We start from the raw sequence: 25144 nt of genomic DNA, 5'->3' as shown, positions 1-25144 counted from the left end.
AAAAGAATTGCAAAGAATGGGAAGAAAATGTACTTTATTACTAATTCCTAATGGCTACTTTCTATTGTTTCCAACAGTATTTTTTGGTTGTTGGAAGATTTGAGTTGTTCCAAAAGAATTTCCAGAAGAGCCTAAAGCTCGTTTTGGATGATCAATATAATCTCCTTGCATAAAAATGAGACAAGAAGATCAAACAGAAGGAGGAAGAATATTTCCAAGTTTACTATTTTACGCTAGTGTTTATGGAACGGCCAAAGATTTACCAGACGCTCAAGCATGCTTTTTGTGAAATAACCAGAAAATCCTGCAGGTGTTGCTGGTGGAAAGTCTTCTGCAGGCATCGCGAAAGGGCGAATCATTTTCTCCATAGTTTCTAATGTGAGATATGAACCTACTTCTTGCAGCCTCTCTGGACCCATAATAGGCAGTGTGTGCTCCTGATGCAACCATGTTGCCTCACTATCTTTCTTCTGCCAACCATATAACACAGCATATATTAGCTACTGGGACTCCTCGCTGATAAAGTTGGAGGCAGTAGAAACTTTATCATATCAATAAATGGTATTCGAATAGGATGCGAACGTAAAACTAAAGAAGCTTTTAGCATCTTCACTATGTGTGTTTCAGCAGCAAGTAAACAATGAGAGTTTGAGACTATCATATCAATAAATGGTATTCACATAATCATACTGAGCCTAATGAACTTTTTATGGAATTTCAATTTCACATAACATGCCAGATATAGTAATGGTGAATGAACAAAAGTTGAACCCTTTACGCTTTTAGCCAAAATACCTATAAGTATATATGATTACCTCCAAGGGGGATAAATCGGCACCACGGCTGCAGGTAAGCTCTATACGGTACCTTTTTGGATCTTCCAAAGCCACCTGTGATTTTAAAGTCAGATAAATACAAATTAAAATCTAATTTACAGATTGCATAAATGTCATAAGCAGACAACTTAGTTGGTATGCTGAGGGACACTCAGGAGATTTAACAAAGTGGTACCATTTACCCCTAATTTACTAATATTTGCCTATAAAAGAACATATTACACGACTCAAAACAGCCTGTTCTGACTGTCAAAATATTGTCACAGGTGATACTGAAAGGATTATAGTTGTGTTTGATAAAATATGACTAATCATTAGAAAAGAACCTGTTCTCGTTATACACATTTAACCCTGGAATCCAGCTCATTTGCACTGAGCTTGATTCAATCATATTATATAGTTCAATATAACACTTAAAAATATGACCATATGCATAACTTTGCATCTAGGAACTGTCATAAAACATCTCGAGGTCCATGCCATATATCGTAATTTGGTAAACTTCACTTGTTAGGATTCATTTGCTATGACTACAAATGAGGATTTGAAATAACTAATCCATTCATATAACGTCCACCACTTAGGAATACAGTAAGGAATTAGTAGCCAAAATGACACACCTCTGTATTCTCAAACATCCTAAGCACAATGTAGCTCATGTAGTCTAGCTCCTTTGTTTGACATAGTCGATCTAAAGCATTATGGCAAACAAGACTCTCTTCTCCTTGAAGAGATTCATCCAAATTGCAATATCGAAGAACATTCATGAGAGAATGGATATGTGATTCCTATCAACAAAATTAGCAGAGAAGTATGAAAATAAAGATCACATAATGCAACAAAATTTCATGAATCAGTCTATTTCAATGCTCCTTATAGATAAATGTGTACTCGGGGCTTCACCTTACTCAACTAGTTAAAATCAATTCTGTCACGAGATCATTTATTTATTTTCTATTACCCAAATACATTTAATCAAACGAATACTAACTACGGGGACTTCAAACTCTACTTAACTGCAGAATATAGATGTCGATGACTTAATTTCAGAAGAAAGACAGGAAACATCTTCATTTTTTTTTTTGCGCACAAGGAAGTATTACCTTAAATGAAATTACACCAATGCAGGTGTCAAACACCAATTTTTCTTAATACTCAAGTCATTAGGTGATAGGCCAAGAATTATTTCATTCATTCCTAAACTGGAAATATTTGTATCATTTTTACCCTACTTAAAATCACTCACAGGAGGGGGAGCATCGAGCATTAAAAAATATCCTCACAAAAAATTATAACACAGTGCAGCACTCACTGATGTGAAGTATAGGCGTGTTCGCACATGGCGGTCAGGTGTCTTCACATTTGCATACCTGGTGGAGAATAAATAGATTAGAATAGATCATAATAATATACAAAACTCATAAGATAACCTGATATTCACTTTGGATCTAAACGATATTTGGTCTCTTTATCATCATCATCGTCCTGATCCATTGATGTTTCACTCATAGTGCTGCATTTTCGTATTTCATCATTCTTATGGGAATTTTTTGACTTGGCCTCTGTATCTTCCTTTTCATTGTTCGTGGATAATGAATTTTCTTGGTTATTCTTTAGCTCTGCGACACTAATTGCTTCCTCTCGAGTGTTCCTCACATCAATTAAAAGTTTTCCCAATAACCGACGAGCTATCTGAATTGAAACAATAAAAACAAATTAAGCAGGTGGCCATAGCTTTAAATAAATAGGTAGAAACAATGCATTTAATTTTAAAACTATATTATTTGCATGAAAATAAAGACCAATTTTTAGAAGGTCTTTAACCTAGCATACATTTTAAGAATACCTATTTCATAATGTGATTATTTCTTACTTCTCTTTGCATTTAAAGGATGGTAACATATCATCAATCCAATATTCAATTAGGGGAAATCACTGGGATATTAATCTTATAATCAAGGTGTGGATATATGGTACGACTATAATGTCAATAGAATTGATAGCAGAATTATTCATTAGTGCTGATTTGGTGCTGATTTGTTGGTCATTAAACCAGCAGATTTGCACAAACTTGATTGCAAGTCAAACCAACATATTCTATATTATTGTACAGTTATAATTGTGTAATTATGTATTTATTGAATAGCTTAGCTGTAGATAACAGTTACAATTGTATCAGCACTATTTAAATGAAAACAGTCCAGAAAAAGGGATCACAGTTTTGACCCTAATTTCTCTGAGTTTATCATTGTCTCTGAGTTTAACATGGTATCAATCTAGGTTTCGATCCAACACAGAGTTTTATTTTTGTTCCCAGTTTAGTGTCTTTAAGTTTTCTTGTTCTCTCAGTGTCTCAATTTCCTGCCAAGTCTCATAGCAATTTCTCTAGTGTCTTGTTTGTTTTTCCCCTGCTGTGATTTTTTTTCCGGCACCATGTCTACAGAAAAGTTTGATAAGTTTGATGTTCTTTTTGTTCGCCTAAATGGAAAGAACTATTCCACATGGGCATTCCAGTTAGAGATCTTTGTCAAAGGCAAGGAGCTTTGGGGTCATGTTGACGGTACCGACCCCGCTCCTAACAAAACAACTCAAAAGGAGGCGCATGCCAAATGGGAGGTCAAAGATGCACAAGTTATGGCATGGATCATAGGATCTGTTGATCCTAATATTGTCCTCAATCTCAGACCCTTCGCTACAGCAGCTAAGATGTGGGAATATCTGAAAAAAATTTATAGCCAGAACAATAGTGCTCGCAGGTTCCAACTTGAACATGAAATTTCAGTTTTTCAACAGGAAAGTCTTTCAATCTCTGAATTCTATTCTCATTTTATGAATCTTTGGGCTGAATATACTGGTATTGTTTATAAAGATTTGTCAGCTGAGGGACAAACTGCAGTCCAAACAGTTCATGAGACCACAAAACGAGACCAATTTCTTATGAAATTGAGATCTGATTTTGAGGGCATTCGGACTAATCTCATGAACAGAGCTATTGTCCCCTCCTTGGATGAATGTCTTAATGAATTGCTTCGTGAAGAACAACGTCTCCTCACTCAGACAACCATGGATCAAAAGAAATCTGCTTCCCTTCCGGTGGCGTATGCAGCGCAAGGAAGACTTAGAGGGCGTGACATGAGTAATGTCCAATGTTTCTGCTGCAAAGGTCTTGGACATTTTGCTTCCCATTGTCCTAAAAAGGTTTGCAACTACTGCAAACAAGAAGGCCACATTATTAAAGAATGTCCAATCAGGCCACCAAGGAGAAATGCAACAGCTTTCACTGCTTCTGCCGGTTCTTCTACTTCTGTTGTTTCCGTGGATAAGAATTTGCCTAATTCTGTTCCAACGTTGACACCTGAAATGGTTCAACAAATGATTGTTTCAGTTTTTTCTGCATTAGGTATTTCAGGTAAAGCTTTTTCATTTAGTTCTCCTTGGTATTTTGACTCCGGGGCATCTAATCATATGACCAATAATGCTGCTGCTCTTAAAAATGTCACAAATTATTGTGGTGATTTGAAAATACATACTGCAGATGGAAATAGTTTACCTATCACAGCAATCGGTGATATTTCCTCAACTCTCACTGATGCTTATGTTTCTCCCGGTCTAACCAGTAACCTTATTTCAGTTGGCCAATTAGTTGACAATGGTTGCAAAGTTGAATTCTCAAATTCTGGTTGTTATGTGCAGGATCAACAATCAGGGAAGATGATCGCGAAGGGGCCTAAAGTTGGACGTCTTTTTCCTCTTAATTCATTGTTGTCTTCGTTTTCATTACCGCCTTTTATTTCTTGTAATTCCGCAACTGTTAGTTTCCAATCATGGCATAAGCGTCTTGGTCACCCAAACTCAAATGTACTTCATGGTTTAATAAAGTCAGGAGTTCTTGGCAATAAACATTTCCCGTCTCTTAGTGCTGTTCAATTTGATTGCAATTCTTGTAAACTTGGTAAAAGTAAAATTTTACCCTTTCCAATTCATCAATCAAATGAAAATCAGCCTTTTGATATGATTCATAGTGATTTATGGGGAATAGCACCTGTTATATCTCATGCACAATACAAATACTTTATAACTTTTATCGACGATTATAGTCGTTTCACATGGGTCTATTTTTTGCGTTCTAAAGCTGAAGCATTCACTGCATTTAAATTCTTCCATGCCTTTGTTCAGACTCAGTTTTCAGCTAAAATTAAAATTTTACGTTCTGACAATGGGGGGAATACACATCTCACTTATTTCAAGAATTCTTGCAGGAAAATGGCATATTATCTCAAAGGTCTTGTCCTTCCACACCCCAACAAAACGGGGTAGCGGAAAGAAAAAATCGCCATCTTCTTGATGTGGTCCGTACTTTAATGTTAGACTCGTTTATGCCCTCTCGGTTTTGGTGTGAAGCACTCTCCACTGCTGTACACCTAATTAACCGCTTGCCTTCTCATGTTTTAAATAATGATTCTCCCTTCTTGAGGTTATTTGGTAAGCTACCAAATTATTCTACTCTTCGCACCTTTGGTTGTGTTTGTTATGTTCATCTTCCGCCACAAGAACGCACCAAACTCACAGCTCAATCTGTTAAATGTGCTTTTCTTGGCTACTCAGCCCATCAAAAAGGTTTTTTATGCTATGATCCTAATCTCCATAGGATTCGTGTTTCAAGAAATGTCATCTTTCAAGAAAATGCATATTTTTTTGCTACTAACGAAGATAATCATCCTTCTATATCAAAATCTGTTTTGCCATTATTTCCTGATAGTTCTGAAGGTGAACAAACGCGTCAACCTCTCTTGGTCTATCAAAGACGTCTAACTGTTCCACCACTCCCTCCCGATCAATCTCTGGATGTTGATCCGACATTTCAACCAGAACCAGCACCCTTACGTCGCAGTACTCGCGATCGTAAACCCCCAGAGAAGTATGGTTATTCTAAACCTTTATCTTTGACAGCAACTTTAGCACATGTTCCTATTCCTTCATCATATAAACAGGCTATGGAGAATAAATGTTGGCAGGAAGCTATAGAAGCTGAACTTCTGGCACTAGAGGAAAATCAGACATGGGACGTTGTGCCATGTCCTCCGTCCGTTAAGCCTCTTGGTAGTAAATTTGTGTTCAATATAAAGCTTCGTTCAGATGGATCAATAGAGCGCTACAAGGCTAGATTGGTTGTTCTTGGGAATAAGCAAGAATTTGGTCTAGACTATGAGGAGACCTTTGCACCTGTGGCCAAAATGACTACTGTCAGAACTATTCTTGCTATTGCTGCATCTGAATCTTGGCAAATTCACCAGCTAGATGTGAAAAATGCCTTTCTTCATGGTGACCTCAAAGAAGAAGTTTACATCAATCTTCCTACTGGTATGCCCTCATTACCTAATACTGTTTGCAAACTCAAGCATTCTTTGTATGGTTTAAAACAGGCACCAAGAGTGTGGTTTGAAAAGTTTAGAACAACACTACTTGGCTTTTCCTTTCTCCAAAGCAGCTATGATCCATCTCTCTTTCTACAAAGAACGTCAAAAGGAATTGTGATACTTCTTGTTTATGTGGACGACATTGTCATCACTGGCTCAGATCAAGAAGCTGTTACGACAATCAAACAATTGTTGCATACAACTTTCCACATGAAAGATCTTGGACAACTCACTTATTTCTTGGGATTAGAAGTGCAATTCCAACATAAAGGCATCTTTGTCACTCAGCACAAATATATTCAGGATCTTATTCATATGTCTGGTCTCACCAATGCAGCTCCAGTTGACACTCCCATGGAGGTTAATGTAAAGCTACGACGAGATGAGGGTGAACTCTTACAAGACCCAACTTTTTATCGAAAATTGGTTGGAAGTCTTATCTACCTAACCATCACAAGACCCGATATCTCTTTTGCTGTCCATACAGTCAGTAAATTCATGCAAAATCCGAGACACTTGCATCTTTCTGCGGTGCAACGAATCGTTAAATACTTGCTAGCCACTTCCAAGCGGGGTCTTTTCTTTCCGACAGGTGCAGCAATACAACTTCAAGCATACAGCGATGCTGATTGGGCTGGATGTCCAGACACAAGGAAGTCTACGACTGGATGGTGTATGTTTTTAGGAGATGCTCTTATCTCATGGAAATGCAAGAAACAAGAATCAGTCTCTAAATCTTCAACTGAAGCAGAATATCGCTCCATGTCTGCAGCATGCTCTGAGATTATTTGGTTGCGAGGTCTTCTTTCAGAACTTGGTTATTCACAACCACATCCAACTCCGCTGCATGCTGATAATACAAGTGCCATACAGATTGCTGCAAATCCTGTATACCATGAGCGAACGAAGCACATAGAGGTTGACTGTCATTCAATCAGGGAAGCCTATGACCGCAAAATTATCACTCTGCCTCACGTGTCTACATCAGTTCAACTTGCTGACATACTCACAAAATCCACGACACGTCAACGCCATAATTTCTTAATCAGCAAATTGATGCTTGTAGACTCACCAGCATCAATTTGAGGGGGGATGTCAATAGAATTGATAGCAGAATTATTCATTAGTGCTGATTTGGTGCTGATTTGTTGGTCATTAAACCAGCAGATTTGCACAGACTTGATTGCAAGTCAAACCAACATATTCTATATTATTGTACAGTTATAATTGTGTAATTATGTATTTATTGAATAGCTTAGCTGTAGATAACAGTTACAATTGTATCAGCACTATTTAAATGAAAACAGTCCAGAAAAAGGGATCACAGTTTTGACCCTAATTTCTCTGAGTTTATCATTGTCTCAGAGTTTAACATATAACACTCATACAAGCAAAATTTGAACCTTTACTGAGGCATTTATCTGATTATCAGAAGTTGTAAAAAAACTTTTCCTTTGCTTATATATCCTTGACATATAAATCATTGCTTGCTTTTCATATTTGTACAGTATATTTCAAATATTCAACTTAAATTAATTCTGCATGACTCGTGAAACATTGTGATTTATACAACATAAAAAGGAATATAAAACTTATGGCCTTGTATTGCTAAAAACAAATGCCAGAACCGAAATAATCAGATTCTAAAAGTCTTTGGGAAATAAACTAAACTGCATCACAAAAAATATCAAGAATAACATATAAATTTTTAAAATTTGTTTTTAATTAATACTGACTTTACACACACACACACACATACACACACACACACACCGACCCACACACGGAAATTACACATGAATGGAAGGCAAACGGGCAACAAGTTGCACCTCTAAGCCTTTTTGGATGGCAAAACCAATCCTTGTAAACTCAACATTCATGGACCTAGGAGGAGACATGACATTGCTATGCATGACCCTTCGGAAAGAAAAAAAAAATCATGTGCCTTCATTGATATGGTTTTATTAACTTCCTTGACTTGGGCGGCTGGTTCTACGATTTTTTTTGATTGTTAAAGCACACTGAAAAAAGGAATTATATACAGAAAGGAATTATAAGATAGAAGAGGCAACCTATTACTATAGACTTTAGGGCTATGATCATAGAGAGCTTCAGGAAAGGGTCGACCTTATTACAAATCTATTATTGACTGTAAGGATATATAATAGGGAGAATTAGTGAAGTTAGTAAGTTTGTTAGCTATTTGTTTAGTTAAAGAAGTAGTTTTATCAATAGGAACATTTTGGAGGTAGAAAGGGTATCAACTGAATATTTGTATAGTTTAGTGGATAGAGATTTCTCTATTGTGAAGGGGAAACCCTTGAAGGAGAGATTTCTCTCCTATTTCCTTATAAAAGTATTATTTCTATTCCGTTCAATTTCTTGGTTCCTAATGTTGACAGTCAAATCTTGCATTAGCATGATGGTAATTCTATGATCTGAACCCATGGCCTTCAATGATTGGAGGTATAAAATAACTGTTTAAAATTTGCAATGTTAAATGACATTTGGGGATTTTCATCCAACAGGAGTTTACCTTTGAGCCAATTTTTAGTTTCTGCTTTGGATTAATTCCATATTCATTTGGAATCACACCATCAGCAAGGGCCTGCAAATATATTGGTAGAGTTATCAGGAAAATAAGTACAGTGCTGAACTCAGCCGCCATAGTTGATAAATATACAGAGGAAAGCATAGTAGTTAATAGCGGATAGCGGCGCGTAGCGGCCGACCCCAAAAATGCTATAGCGGGATAGCGTATAGCGCTATGACCGCTATTTCATAAAAACAAAAACAACAAAAATAAGGAAACAGAGAGAGCAGAATAGAGTTTTATATGAACAGAACAGAGGATTGTTTGTACAAACCACAAACAGAAACAGAGAGAGCAGAATGGAGTTTGAAATCAATAATAACAAAGAAAACTAGAACAAAAAAGTAACAGGACAACAGAGTTTTGAGATTGTTAAACAAAAAAATAACAGGATAACAGAGCAAACACGACAAAGTAGAGGAAGATTTACAGCAGAGGTGAAGAAGTTTGACAGAACAGCAGAAAAACAGAGGAAGATTTACAGAAATACCCTTGTTTTTTTTTTAACCAAGGACAATTTTGTATTTTCTCTTAAAATGAAATAGCGGTTCTAAATTGCAAAACCGCTACGAAGCGATGCGCTGCTATAGCGCCGCTATCTCACACCGCAACGCTATGGCTTGTTGCGTAGCGCTCCGGCACCGCACCGCACCGCGCGGCCGCTATAGCGGCGCTATTGGCCGCTATTGACTACTATGGAGGAAAGCAGTCATCACCATCAAGGAGTCCTCAACAAGTAAAATTTAAACGCATATCAAAGGGATTCAAATGTTTCCTTGTTAGTATCTGTCTTATAATAGTTCAATTATATTGAGTCGAGAAGCATTTTCCCTAACACGTTTCTTATGTACCTGAGCAACTTTGAAAAGCTCATCCAGTCCTTCAAGATTAAGATGTGCATTATGCAAGAGATCATATCTGCAATAAGTAAGTCAATATTAACTAATCACACAACAGAACAAAAACAACATGATTTAAATGAAACCTCCAATATTTTCTTCAAACTCAAAAAAACGCAGATTAGTTTGACATATTCACATATCTGATATTGATGATCCGACACATAAAACACAAGAGTTTAAAGTGTTTCAGTTGACAACAGCTCAACAGGTAAATTTTCCTCAACTAACAGTCAGTTTCACATTCAAAGATTGTTACCAAGTTAAAATTTAGACATCTGTTATTATAAGGTGAGTTTGCTATTGCTATGGTGACATCAAAGATTTAACCTTTTTTTTTACTAAAGATTTAACTCGAATAATTGAAATATGTCATCACAAAATTGAATGTGAATACAACATGCCTTGATGCCTATTATCTTGTATCTAAACAAAATGTTTGGTCACATTTAGCTGAACAACGCTCTTGGTTACCCAATGCAAACAATGTACAAGAAATGTGAGGTGGACAGTAAAGGAAAAAAAATGTTCAATACAATTTTAGTCATAAGCAACAAAAGACTGTTGGGTTTCATGATTTCTCTTTGAAATCTAAGAACAAGCACCCATAAATTAACAACGACGAAAACTTTTTTCAATTCAATTGCCACCATACAATGACTAAGTTCTGGTGAAGAATCACAGTTAATCTGCATATTTGTAATAGTGCATAAACACTGTAGAGTTGTCTAGAGATACAAAATTATGACTGAAACATGATATAATTGATGCAACTTACTTGCATGAATCATAAACATCAGGAATTTGGGTGATTTTATAGCGCCTGCACAAGAAACATAATGTCAGTGAGTCTGCTAATCCAATTATGCATACAAACATGTAACCAGTAAGGCACAGGAATTCATGAGTTCAAGAAATTCCCATGGGAAAATGTGATTTGAAAATTGAAATTACAAACATTATATAAGTTTTGTCGAGTAAAATAATAATTTATAAATTCTCATTAAAAGCATTTTATCAGTAGTTTAACATGGTACAAACATACTCAACATGGCTGAAAAGTAACAGAATTAGTTGAGACAATTTAGCAGTTGATGCATGTATATCTGATTATAGAATAACTTCATGTCTTCACCTAAGAATTAAGAAAATATACGAGAGACTTATTTATAACCTACCAGTATGTAATGAGTTTTAACTTCTCAAATAGTTTTTAAAAAATTTAGATGTGATTTTGTTTTTTTTTTTTTCCTTCTTCATATTAATGGCATTCCAATTCTAACAATGTGAATATATAATATCAGAAACAAAACAAGTAAAAGAAAAATGGCAAGATTAAACCAAATAATAATGCTTACTCCTTGCGTTCATTATATAAGTCCCTTTCAAGCTTTTTCCAGCGGGCATACATCAATAGAAAACCCTCACTACCACAAGGTAATCCAGCAGCTATACGGTCAACATCAATATTTGTCTTACCAAGGGCTTTTGCTTGGTCATAAGGAGGAATGATATCATATAAGCTTCTTTCTGTAAGTTGCTCCTCTTCATCCTTTGCAAGGATTTTAACTTGTTCAGTAACCTTCTTAGTCAGCTTTACCTAGGCAAAGGCAAAATTGAGAAATAAATAAAAGATTACCAATTAGGTATTTTGGTAGGCTATATTTACCTGCATTTAATCAAGAACAATTTAACATTTTGTTAATATTGAAAATCTAGAATGAAGAACAAGAAATTAGGAAGGAATAACTGATGGAGAGAACATTATCCTGGATTAATTGGAAACGTAGAAAACTATTTCCTTTAATTATTGGTCAACATGGAGTGTTTACTTTGCTATAAAATTTTTCTGTATACCGAGAAGACTCTCATGTTCTTTGAAAAAACAAAATCAACCCTATTATGTTGAAATTTTAAGAAAATTTGATAATTAAACTTGAAAATAAATTAAATGAAGTTCAGGGAAGGACTTAACATTACCCTAGTTGATTTACCTAAGGCATATGCTACTGGTATTTTGTCTTATTTGAACCTGGTTGTCCATTTCATTTAGTCAAGTTACTCGCTTTCTCTCAACTATTTCATAACTTTTAATTCTGTCTGTTTCGTTATACAACAGTACTAGACAAACAATTGGAACAAGATTTGAATCACCATATGTGCTATTTCAGCATCTCCTGGTCATATTTATTGTGTTTGAGACATCTATGTATGCATAAGTTAAAGCTTCCGGTTTCTCATCTTTCACATTTGATGTCCTTCGAGTGTGAGTGATGTCAGCTTGGTAAAAGTGTTAGTACATTTTTCTTTAAGAGAGTTAAAAATAGAGTTATGTACCCCTTAGATATTGTCCAATTTGATGTTTGGGTCCTAGTTGTGTTCCTTTTCTTCGGATAGAGGGATAATGCCACTTTAATTGATGACTTCTCAGGTTGTAGGTGGTTATTTTTTTATTTATCATTCAGAGTTGTGCATTTCAAGCCCTTTAGGGTCAATTTGGAAAAACTATTCGGGTGTTGGATAATGATAATGGAAAGAAATTATTTTCTGCACCCTTTAAATCATGTGACTTCTCATAGCATCATACATCAGTCAAGTTATGACTTCTGACTTTAATTCAGCTGGATGTAAACTTTGTTATATTGTTTTAACGTTCAGATCTAAATTGAGTTAACACCAAATTAAGTTACAGTGAAAAAAGGTAAAAGAACTAATACTAATCTAGATTTACAGACTTACCAACTCAGGAAGTAATTCCGATGCATTGGGTGGAATTCCAGCCCCATCAACCGTCCAAGGAAATTCATGTGATCCATTGCTCTCAACTGTGTTTGCACTGGAGGTAATAATATCATTCAATCGAGCCTGAAAAAACCCAAAAACCCATTATGGACAATAAGTAAAATAAAAGGTATCAGTGTTTCATTGATATTAAATCTTATCAGAAATATGACCATGAAGTGTATGAGAAGTACACACCAATTGTTAGTAGTTTACACTTTTCATTTTGTAGCCGACAAATTGGCCCACTCTCTAGTTACTCTATGACTTTACCAGTAAATTGCTTGAGACAAAGATCTATTGTTTGTATACAGTATTATGTATGTCTTTCCCAAGCCTGTGGCTTTATTTTATTTTTAAATTACTTTTACATTTTGCCATCTTTAGAGAATTGTAGACTTGTAGTATAGTATAATGGTGCTAATGTTTTTCATCAGGGATTCCCTTCAATATGTGCCGCAATATGTGCCCTGTAGCCCTGTATATTCCTATTGTTTCATTTTCTTTTTCTATACTCTGATTACTTTCTGGATTTAGCCTTTATGGTATCCAAACAAATATGTGACTGATTTTAATACTTCAAAAATAATTAATAATAGAATAATTTTCATATTAAGCAACCAATCATATAAAGTTTTGGGTAAAATTGCAAAATCTGGTATTAAGTTAGGTTCAACAACATATACTGGAAAAAAAATGTTTTATGAAGTTGAAAAATATCAAAATGTACAAAACTGTTGACCAATTTACAGTATGCCATTTGACTCTCCCCTAGCCAGCTAGTATTATCTACATTTTTGGACCAAATATTAATAATATAAAAGCATGTTCAAATCAATTGATAATTTCTTTGATTTTGGGATTTAATGAAGTAGTTAATTAATATTTAATAGATAAGAAAAAGGCTTCAAGTATCTATCCATCTGTGAAATGCTGAGAAACAAATGAAACAATAATCCATTTTCATAACCGTTGAAATGCCTATAATCTAGAAGGCACGGAATTTAAAACCGAGATTGAAAACCTTGGCTTCTTCCATTTCAGTATGTGCATTTTCAAGCCCGTCCAACATGGAGGAGTCCTTGCTAACAAGGGAAACCTTAAAAAAAAAAAAAAAAAGATAACCAAATTAGGAAAACATATCCACACAAAAAAAAAGGATTAATTATTATCTTCAAAGGAAAAACACAAACCAGGATTGGTGTTAGCTGCCCTTCTAGGTCAAGAAGACCTTTGGCAAAAGCAGCTGCAGACATCTGTAAACACATGCTATGAGAAAATGATTCACATATGATGCCAAAGGGAAAATTCGGCTTATTAACAACAATGTCCATACATCGAATAGAAGAAATACAGAACAAATGTAGTAACCACTAATTAAACCACTTAAAGCCTTCCTTTGATTAGGAGGAAAGGTGAGTGCTACTCAGGGCATACCTGCACACGACCCTCATCAGAGCTGTAAATCTTAAGGTCATGGCGATATGTACTATGGAGGCGGAGAAGCCCCGTACCTTCTCCTGCAATATTAAATCACACAGGTTGGTCTTTGTTAGACATAGTGTGGCCACTGTCAAGTAGATGTTCATGAAATAAGAATGCAATATCACGTGTAACTGTAACATATATCACATGGACTATAACACAATTACCGATACCATCAATTTTTTTCGTTGCGACATTATTGTATTGTCATCATGTATGTATTCACATATCGCACAACACAAGCTCGCTTGGATAATATACAACAGTATGATTATGAGAGACTTCGTTGAATACACAGGTACAACTCCTTACCTAGTATTTTACAAATATAAAGATGTGTATAATAGGAAACATAAATAAATTATAGAGCAGACTAAGAAAGGGAAAAACTACCACTTCAAAGTAGACACTTAAGATATTAAAGACAACCATGAAAATTTTGGATTATTAAAGTAACCAACTAAATTTACTTGAAGAAGAGATATTTGAATTTACCTGGATATATTTTATTTCGAAAATATCTTCCCAGTTCTTCGGCCTAAAAAAGAGAAAAATTAATTAGGATGACTGGGAAAGAAGATTATAAGTGAAAATTTACTATTTATTCTCAACCATAAAAGCAGTACAATCAAACTCAAGTCTCAAACGGAGTAGAAAATATTTTTCTTTTACACGACTCTTATTATGAACCTGCTTTCTGCCAGCATGTGTAAGAACACCACCATATTTAAGAATCATAAGAGCTTCAACTGGCCGTTCTTCAACTTCACCATTGCTTTTTGTCACTTTGACCCACTTTAGTGGCTTTAATTGAACCTTCCTATATATGCCAGAGAAATGTCCTCCCTGGTAATGAGCAGAAAAGGCAAACAGATTAAACAACACAAGAGTCAAGACTTGCCAATAAAAAAAAAAATTCAGTTATTCAGGCTTTAAAAGGTAAATGCAGGAGTCACATCTAACAAACTATATCCTGTATTATGCGTAAAAGAGAAGCATCATTAGTTTCATTTTTCATGATTGACAACCCATTGGGAAAGAGCACGTCTCTTCAGTTTTCCTTATCCCGTGCAAGAAGACATTGCTTTCAGTTGTAAAACTTAACTATTACTATGAAGAAAATGATTTTTCATTTACATATAAGTGTATACTTTCCAAATTCCAAGATGGATGTAGATTATAAAAGTCTCCGGGTAGAGATGTATATGACAACTAATACAGAAATAAAATTTATCTTGTGATATCTAAAAATAAATCCAACCAAAGGGAGGTAAAAGTTAATGCAAAGAAGTTGGATGAAAAATTATGATCCACAGAAATCTATTTTTCAAATTTTAGTTACTAGTGGATTCATACTACCAAACATATTCATGATGTAACAAAAGAAATACTGTCAAGAGAAATAATAACCTCCTCAAGAACTGCTTTAACTTGAAGAAGCTTTTCAGCATGCTCAAGATCTTCAGCTTCGTTATCACCTTCTAGATCTTGTCTAAATAAACACAGAAACATAATCCATTCAAAACTCCAGCTTAACATTCATTATGTCGACTAAAAAACTGCTTGCAACTACTACTCGTAAGCAGAAGAGCATACATTTGAATCCAAACATGGCAAAAAAGGCAATATATTGTGTATGATATCTTCTCTCTCGCCTTTGTATTTCTTGTCTACAATATCATTTTTCTTTCAAGGGGGAAAGGTAGATTCTACTTTCCTTCCCTCCTTGTCACATCATCAGAATTACACACTAATTAAAAGCGTGAATAATCCATGTTCTTGTTTAAAGCAAGGGAAACCTATTTGTTTAGTTATATAAAGCAAGGACAACCTCAAGGTAAATGTTTCGAGAATGTAGCAGAACATTCACAACATCTGAAATTTGATTAATCATGGGTGTGAAGTTGAAGGTGAGTTGCATGTGATGTTAGTATGATCAATAATGAAGCCTATTCAGGTAAAATACCTAGTGCGAGGAACCAGCATTCGTGTGGCATCTAACAGATCTTGCAGCTGAACAGCACTTTTAAGTTTTGTCTGTTACAGAATAACATTAGATCATACATATGGGGTTATTAATTCAGTAGCTCATATGCAATTTAATAAACTGTACTAAAGAACCACAAAACAGAGTTACCTCAGATCTTGGTCGTCCACCATTATATTTCATTATTAAGCTCAGTAGCTTTTCCTCAGTAACCTTTAACTTCACCTTCTGTTTAGGAGTTCTATCACCACTGCAAAAAGGGAAGACTGTATAGGAAACAATATCACATTTAACCAATTCAATGATAAAGGAAACAGAACATACTGTCGAATTACAGCAATTACAGATCGTAGTTCCTCAGATTGTCCAAAATATCCATTAATACCACTACCCTGACGAGTTAGTTCAGAAGGTTGCATTATCTCATTTACTTTCCATGGTAAAGTAGGTGGAATCGCTGAGGAAAGATGAGGAGCTTTTGCATCTAGCAGCATCTTCCGCAGAACACAGGCCGAATCATCATAATACCTTTAATAGCAACAGGAGAAAATAATGTGAGTTTCAGCCAATGAAAACGTTGACAAACAAACTATTAATCATAAAACGGATTTAATTAAAAAAGGATTATTTGCAGCAAAAGAGAGAACTTGGTAATTCTAAAAAGTTTCCACTTATCATTCACATTAGCCTTATCATTTTTCAAATATCTAAGACTTTTTTCCCAACATATGTTAAGGATAGAAGACCCAATAAAATCGCCAACTCAAATAATTCCCCATGGGAGAGATATTTTGATTAACAGAAAGAAAGTAACTAATAACGTACTATTTTGAACCATGCTGCCAATGTCAAAAACTGCCAAAAATTCTAATTAAAGAGAGTTACTTGTGTGAGTTTTTGACAAAGCTCCAACCATTCACATCACAAACATATGAGCGTCCCTCACTTCTAAGGAGATCAAACCCACAAACCTGCAGGCAGAAAGAAAAATTATAGCAGAATATGATTACTTTCTTTTTACTCGCAGAGAGAAGATGCCATTCAAAGGCTTATTGTCAAAATAGTATCACGTGTAATAGACTTTAAGTCCATAAAACATTGTGGAAATCTCTTTAATCCACCTACATCTTACCTACCATAATATTTCGCTCAAGAGTCATAGTCCAAATTTTTTGGATAAAGTGAAAAAGTAGAATATTAAATTATCACTTGGATTTCGTTAAAATAACATAACGAGCAGCTACATTTTTCCAATTAATTGAAACAAGATTAATTTTATCTAACATTATAGAACTTCTCAATATGGTTGGTTATCTTAAAAAGGATTTAGAATATAATTTCTAAGCTAATGATCAAATGTCAGATGGAAAGCAAAGAACCAACAAAACAATAGAAAAACAAGTTACAGATGAAAAGATAAATAGAAATATGACAATTAGTGAGACAGAATAGTTATTTTACAAAACAGAATATTGATACTTCAATTCAACAATAAGATTGTTGATCAGTCATGAAATTTAACATAAATAAATTTAACTGAAGAAAAATGAGCCAGGAAATATGTTTCTGAAAATAAATACAATTAAATAAAACACTGTATCACACAGTTATCAGATTCATAGAACATACCGATTGCCTGAATGCAATGCAAACCTTTCTTGCCATTTCTTTCTCATTTGGAGTCAGTAATACAGGATACCTAACCTGCCAAATGAGATTATAAATTTGCTTTGTTGATTATAGAATAGATACTAAATGACATGATTTGCTAATTCAAATCCTAAGCTATGATTCTAATCCTAATAATCAACAGATGAAGTTTATTCATTGATTAAAACAACCCCTCAAGATAAAACACACTAAGCTTTAAGCTTGCTAAAATGCAAGGATGTATTGTAGAGAAAATGGAAACAATATGAACACTTATCAGAAAAAATTCTGATACCGCTGGCAGCGGCAGTTTGCCAACAGCAGAGACTGTGATGAAGCCCTTTGGTCACATAATCAAAATCTGTTCTGATACCATGTTAAATTTGTGATTTGTGTATCTAAATCAGAACCAAACTCACCTCTATTTCTATAACATAAATACAATAAATGCTAACTAATATCATTTGCTAATTCAAATCCTGCTCTTGATTCTAATTCTAATAACAGATATATAGTTTGGATGCACCAAAAAGAAAAAGATATATGATTTGGTTCTTTGATTCTAACATGCTTCAATAAAAGTCAAATTTCTGTTTCGAGCAGGATTCTATCTGGCTTTGAAATCAACAATGGTTATGTTTGCCATCAAATGTTTCAAATGCCACTTACTTCCTTCCCATCAGGGTTTCTCATAACAACACCATCAACAACAGGAGACTTCCTTGCCTCAGCATGAGCATATTCAGGACCTACTGTATACACCTACAGTCATTCATCAAACTTCAGAAACATTTGAAATACACTATGCAACAAAATAAAAAAGAACTTAAAAACAATATAAATTTAAAAACTGCCAGACCTTAACATCTGTCCCTCCGGTTGGCATAAATTCCTCATATATATAGGAGCCTTCACGCCTCACTCTTCGCACCTCTGAATGGAACTCACTGGACCTATTACCAACCTATGGTAATATAACACCAAAAGAGAGACCAAGTCCATTAATTGTATTTCAGTCATACGACTCATAAAAGAAATGAAAGTGAAACCATATCAAAAAGTGTGTTGAAAATAGACCATCTCAAAGCTCGTGTTACTATGACAAGGCCGATAAATGTTTTTCTTTTGTTAACAAAGCATATCTGTTTTTCATAGATTGTATTGCAATATAATCAATGGAGATAGAACAAAGATATTCAGACCGAGTTAACACATCCACTTAAAATTATAATAAACTTATATTATTATTTTGATTAAAGCTCCCACTTAGAGTGATAAGGCTTGGTTGTTGTTGTTTTATATTGATTAGAGCTGATAAAATCCAACTCTTCTCTTTATTAAATATGAAGGTATACAAACCAAATCAAAACAGCTTAGTCCCAACCTTTTCAACAAATCTGTAGGAAAAGGATGTCCTCTAGAACATATTGCATTCATGACCCACCTAATTATGGAGAGTGAGTTTCAGCCTACAGCTCACCTTCCTAAATAATTCCTTCATACCTCCACCTGCTGAACTGGGATAATATATCATTATACTGTGGTTATCAGCTTCACAAAGGCACAAAAAAAAAAAAAAACCAGTTACTATCATATCTGAGAAAACATATTTTCAATTATCGCATGTGCATGTAAAATCAAATTATTTTCACAATAACTGCATCTTGACTTTCATTCATTTAACATATGGTTCAAAAATAAACTAAGTTAGCTGACTTTACTCTGCAACAATAAAACTCACTTAAGCACTTCATAACTAAATGCCAATGTAATAGGAAGTTATGCCAAAACACATATCTGAAAAGGAAAAGCTGCATAGGACTCGTGTGATGGATGTACAAGTTCTAATGTTTAGTATATCTAATATCACAGATGTACTTGGGTTTTATAAACATCACCTAGTGACGGAAAATGATAGATGAGCTCTATTTCTATAGTCTATTCAGACTCTACATGATATTCAGTTACATTATATTTATTTTATTCTACATAAAATTGAGTGAATGATATGCATTCATTTAGTTGACTTCCTTTATTTCAAGCCATGTAAACTTACATATGCAATAGTCAATTAGAACATATTTGGTAATTGTGACTAAAAGATGCAGACTATATTATCCTTTTTCTAGCTCTTGCATACAAGATGACACAATGATGGACAAAATATTTACATCACACTCAATTCCAGCTACTACGTGATATTGCTATCTGTTTCTAATTGCTTGTGCTTAAATTGGAACATCAAATCAGTGCCCATGTTGGCTTTGTAGTAATATTTATATTTTATTTTCTGAATATTTTGCATCTCCACTCTATATATCTCATGTTAACATTAGTGCTCCATAAAAAGAAACAAAGAGACTAAAATAATAATGCTTGCAAAAAGTTGTTCTCATAGAAACAGGCCAACGTAATGGTCATGGGTGGCTTTGTAGAAATCAAATTATAGAAACAAGTTAAAAATTAAAGAGTTTCAACATGGTATGCAAGAAACAAGCTTACCATCAATAGGCTTCTCTACAAATGGCTTCCAAAAGCGCATGCCATCAACTTCAACAAAATCTTCTTCCTCAATAAAGTAATCAAGTTCTTCGGACGGGACTTCCCTAATTACAAGGGCATATCTTGGAACAGGGATTCCAAACAGTTCAAGTTGCTTGAAGCCCAAAATCAAACATGAGAAAAATAGTATATATCAGGACTTAATTGGTTTGGGTTCACACTATAACAACACATAATAGTTGATCTTAAAACTCAAATGAACAATGACATGAAGGTCAGGACTTAATTTGAAACCCAAGCTAGACCCTTGAAAAAAAAGGAATATTTGTTACATGTGAACCAGATAACACATACCAGCGACAACCACGTAACACATAAAAATATTTAAGCAAAACAAATGGCTCTGTCATAATTGATTTTAACATAGAATCTAAAGCAGAAAACAAATTACGTATCAGACTTACCTCATATACTTTCCTTCGGTCATGAAGAAGGTATTGGGGCTCCAATTCATTTATGAGGAAAGGTCTGAATTACAGGCATAATTAGTTTTTAGATTGATCTATAAACCTTTGCATCCAAATATTCAAAAAACACAACAAAAGGGATATACTAAGTGCAGAGAGATTATCTTGAGAAATTGGATGGTGCGTATATTAAGTGAGCCTAACCAAATAAAACAGAGAAAATTCTCAACGAATTCTCTTCCAAGTGTTATACCCTTAACATGACTATGATCACCCGATGCTAACAAGTAACAAATCTAAATGACCCATTTACCCTTGCATCCTCTAACTGACCTACTTATTATGTAAAAAAAAAAAAAAAAATCTCTAAACTAGCTGACTGCTTTAGTATCCCTTACAAATTATCTTCTCTTCTTTACTTAACAAGATTAGTAACGCCCTGTGAAGATTTCAAACTCTTCCAAGTTAGATTAAATTTTTGGAGAGTGTTTGAGCTTCCCAAGCATAGTTGAGTTTCTGATGGTAAACACAAATTTTCCAAGATTTATCGGGTTGGTTGTAATAAAGTAAAATCAGTTCTACTTCGAAAAACAAGTTTGACCAAGTGTAAAAAAAATGTAGCTTCTAAGTTAGGTAGCAAATTTCAGACTAAGTTCTCTACTACAAACTTTACTTATGAGATGAAAGTTTCCAAACATAAATCATATTACTTCAAATCCAATTTCAACCAAATCAATATAATATAAAATCCAATTTGCACCCACTCATCCAAACAGACACAAAGTCTAACTCTAGCACCAACCAGTTTTAATTTTTCTCCAGAAGCACCAATATTAAATATCACATCCTAATATCCTATCTCAGAGTTACAACCACTCCATAAAACAAATTGTATGCTGTAAAGACTATAAAGGTGTGCATGTCAGTAGAAGTATACAATACAAAAATTACTCAAAAAATATTTCAAAACTCTCGTCCCCAAATCCAATATTTTTATTACCTTGTCCTATAGAGCTGATTACTAAAAAGATATACAGATGCAAATCAACAACTTACTTCCTTAAAGCAGCATATGCCTCGGCCTTTTCGAGGGGATATCCAGAAGAATAGAAAGCAATCAAACAATCACATATGGGCCAGCTGAAATAACACAGTTCTTAACCTGATTACTGAAAGTGCGTTGACGCATAAAATAATTCTGCTATCACTTGAATATACCCCGTGCAACAATTTTGAGCAGCAATAGAACTTTTGAGCAGCAAATTTAGTAGTGAGTAAAAAATTTGAAATTGGAGCTGTAATGCATGGTGAGCAGAGTTTTTCTACGAAATTTGTAGCGTTAAACAATGTTTCCAACAATTGATATGAACTATTGTACCTCTCTATTGGATCTTCGAGAATCACCTTGTCCCCAAAATGTATGACCTATATATGACACAAAATATCAAGAGAAAGAAATAAACAAATCATACATTTATAACAGATCAACCAACTCTACTATTTCTTTTACAAAACAAATATGCATGTGTTTTAACAATCATACATACCAAATGTTAGATCACATAAATTAAACATTAGTAGTTACGTGATTTTACAGTAGTTATCAAATTTTATGGAACTACATGAACTTAATTAAATCAATAAAAACATTATTAGTTTCTTGTAAAAACATATTGTTAGTAAAAAAAAAGAACAACATTATTTCTTGTCATATAAAATAAATCAGAACAATTCAACCATTTCCAGTAGATTCATGAACAATTGAAATCGAAAATTTTCAAAATCAACCCAACAGTGACAAAACAGAACTTGGAAAAAGCAAAGTAAACACGTCGAATTCAACTCACTTCGAATTCTCCAAACGCTTGTAACCTATCAAATATCTGTCCCATAGGTGCAGAAAACACCTGCAAAAAACACAGTCCAAAAACAAAAGCCTGATAAAACAGAGCCACTAAAATCACACGCCTTATAAAGTATCAGTCACAGTTTCACCAAACACGACAATGACACATAGAAATTAGTAATAATTCAAAAAACTAATAAAAATTTCTCGAGTATCTGCTCATATACGAACACATTTTTCGAGTTCCAAATCGCTTCAATCCTTTAAACTCGACACTGACACGTATACACCAGGACCAATTTCAAAAAACAAAAGTGATCGAATATACTATTTCAGTCACTATAGTACAAGTGTCTGGCACACTATAATCAACTAGTCATCAATTCGACACGCCAATGACATGCAGACACTTGTAAGAATTTTCAAAAAAAAAAAAAAATGATTGAATATAATCACATGCATTGTCATATATGAACATATTTCTCTAAGTATAATAAAAAAAGTAATAATAATAATAAATAAATAAATAAATAAATAAATAAAAATAAAAGTGATTGAATGTGATCACATGTATCAGCATCATGAACAAACACATTTCTCCGAGTTCTAACTCGCTTTAAACTCGACACTGATACATAAACACCGGTAATAATTTAAGAAAATTGAAACGTTTGAACATAACTATATACGTTATAAGTGTTGAATCGCGTCGTAAACAAACACATTTTCTCCGAGATCCAATTCATTTCAATTCTTTAAACTCAACAATGATATATAACTATATCTATAGGTGTAATATACCGCAAAATGCAAAAACCAGAAAAGAAGAAACAGAGTGAAGAAGAAGAAGAAGAAATGCAAAGAAAGAGAGAACCTCGGAGCCACATTTCACCTTCTTTTCCATAACACAGACGCCGATTTTGATTTTCTCTGTAATCTTCTCCATGATCTTCTTCTTCTCACAGAGTAATCACTTATTCCTTTGAACGGTGAAATTTGATGATTAATCGATTTTAGAGAGCTTTTGCGTTTGAGTAGTTTCAACTTTTTCAACAAACTCGTTGTTTTTGGTTTTTTTGTTTTTTTTTTTCAGTCAAATGGCGCGAATGCGTGAAAGTAGTAATAGCGAGTAACGGAAATGATACGGTTTATAACGGAATCGCCGAGTTTTGCGGGGGAAGGAAATGAATCACGTGAGAAAATGACGGATGATGTTTGAGTGAAGGAGATTGTGACTTGGCAGTGAGATTATTAATACCCGATGTATCGGGTCTATATTATACGCCAAATACAACCGTTATAATATTGATGTATTTGATCTATAATATAGATAATAAATGTTATGAGTTAATTTGAAAAATCGGTTTTTAATGAGAAAAAAAAAGAAAAATAATTTATTTTATTTTATTTAAAGTAGTGATGGAATTGTGAATATTATATAAATAAATAAAGTAAGAAATGAATTGTTAATGGAGTAGAGAGGAGGGAAATCGAGTTGTAAAGTAGAGACAGCTTTAAAATTTGATTCATACAAAAGGAGTTTATATATGACTTTATCTTTTCTAGAATATTTTTTGTCAAATGGATATATTTGGTAAAATATAGCGGATAGTTTTTTTTAATGGAAAAATAGCAGATAATTGATAAGTTAACTGATACTAAATAAATATTTTTTTTATAAAAGAATGAAAAAAAAACACCTGAGGAATAAGTTTAGGGAGGTACCCTAAAAAAAGGTTAGTGGATGTTGCATCCTATCTAAGTGTTACTCAAGACTAATAGAGAGAATATGATAAATCAAGAGTTCGATGACGCGGTGCTTCTTTCTTCTACGAATATTATTTAAAATAAAGTGGTTTCTTTAAAGTATTTTTTTTGTATGAAGATTACTGAATAAAAAGATTTCAATTAAAGATAATTTGATTCGTCGTGGAAATTTTCTTTCATATTCGTTGTTGTGTTCTAATGGGTGTGAGAAGAAAAAATCTATTAATTTACAAATCTCAAGTGAAATTTCCTATTATGTACAGTTACGGCTTATTTTTTTATATGTGATAAAAAGTGGGAATAAAAAAGTATTCTTCATGTTGATTCCACACATGGTTTTGTCATGGTCTTCATGTGTTTTGGATATGGACGTTTTGAGATTCTCGAATATGCAATGGAGAAAAAGGGTGGTAAACTTTTTCTTGCACATGGTAGCTATGGGGAAATAGGAAATTGAAAAGGTGCACAAGTTGAATTGATTTTTGGATTTCTTTTGTTGGGAAGCATCCAAGTGAACCTAACTTTTATGTTATATATGTGTAGGTGCTTTCTGTGTCATTATCAATATATTATCCTAAACCCTGATTTGTGAGGAAAATTACCATGAATTGTTTTCAAAGTTAAAACTATGTGTCAACTTTAAAATGTTTGGTTGTGCGGTGGGAAGAATTGATTTTGATATAATTGATTTTGGTTAAAAGTGATTCGAACTAACAATGATTTATGTTTACATACATTTAAGTAAAAGTAAACTGAACTACAAATTTGTGTGCGAAAATCAATTTTAGAATCTAAATCTACATATCATAGCTTTAAGAAGAATCAATTTTAAAAGCACAATCAATTCTGCTCAACAACAACCAAACATGTCAAAGTCAATTATGCACCTTTAAAATCTATCATGGGTTCGTCTA

General features: G+C 33.9%; 1 protein-coding gene across 5 annotated transcripts; it reads right to left on the bottom strand.

The window, feature by feature from the left end:
* Nucleotides 1-17: 17 nt before the first annotated feature.
* LOC146912366 (inositol hexakisphosphate and diphosphoinositol-pentakisphosphate kinase VIP2-like) lies at nt 18-23684 on the bottom strand. 5 transcript variants are annotated; one of them, XM_085720444.1, is made up of 30 exons: nt 23338-23684; nt 22465-22524; nt 21996-22042; nt 21674-21757; nt 20615-20678; nt 20151-20304; nt 19129-19199; nt 18508-18612; nt 18318-18410; nt 17628-17702; nt 16884-16969; nt 16323-16526; nt 16149-16248; nt 15978-16048; nt 15422-15503; nt 14702-14857; nt 14507-14549; nt 13964-14046; nt 13720-13782; nt 13551-13625; nt 12485-12610; nt 11104-11345; nt 10524-10568; nt 9698-9764; nt 8790-8861; nt 2278-2528; nt 2149-2206; nt 1457-1624; nt 816-890; nt 18-470 (listed from the first exon to the last, which is right to left on the bottom strand). In XM_085720444.1, exons 1-30 carry the CDS (start codon nt 23407-23409, stop codon nt 234-236), a joined length of 3129 nt encoding a protein of 1042 aa, XP_085576570.1. In that variant the 5' UTR covers nt 23410-23684; the 3' UTR covers nt 18-233. The 5 variants fall into 5 exon arrangements, with proteins under 5 accessions (XP_085576570.1, XP_085576572.1, XP_085576571.1 ...); XM_085720446.1 differs by having other exon boundaries at nt 19129-19160; XM_085720445.1 differs by having other exon boundaries at nt 23356-23684.
* Nucleotides 23685-25144: the final 1460 nt, after the last annotated feature.

This window comes from Medicago sativa, chromosome 6 (assembly GCF_051527215.1).
Source record: "Medicago sativa cultivar Bolivia chromosome 6, Bolivia_mono, whole genome shotgun sequence".
Taxonomy (NCBI): domain Eukaryota; kingdom Viridiplantae; phylum Streptophyta; class Magnoliopsida; order Fabales; family Fabaceae; genus Medicago; species Medicago sativa.
This window is presented reverse-complemented; position numbering and strand designations above follow the sequence as displayed.

Excerpts from the sequence above, each read along its gene's own strand:
- LOC146912366 (XM_085720444.1), bottom strand. The coding sequence starts at position 23,409 with ATGGAGAAGATTACAGAGAAAATCAAAATCGGCGTCTGTGTTATGGAA. Across the intron at positions 21,758-21,995 it reads CTCGAAGATCCAATAGAGAG|CTGGCCCATATGTGATTGTT; the intron begins GTACAATAGTTC and ends GTGTTATTTCAG. Across the intron at positions 18,411-18,507 it reads CCGGAGGGACAGATGTTAAG|GTGTATACAGTAGGTCCTGA; the intron begins GTCTGGCAGTTT and ends GAATGACTGTAG.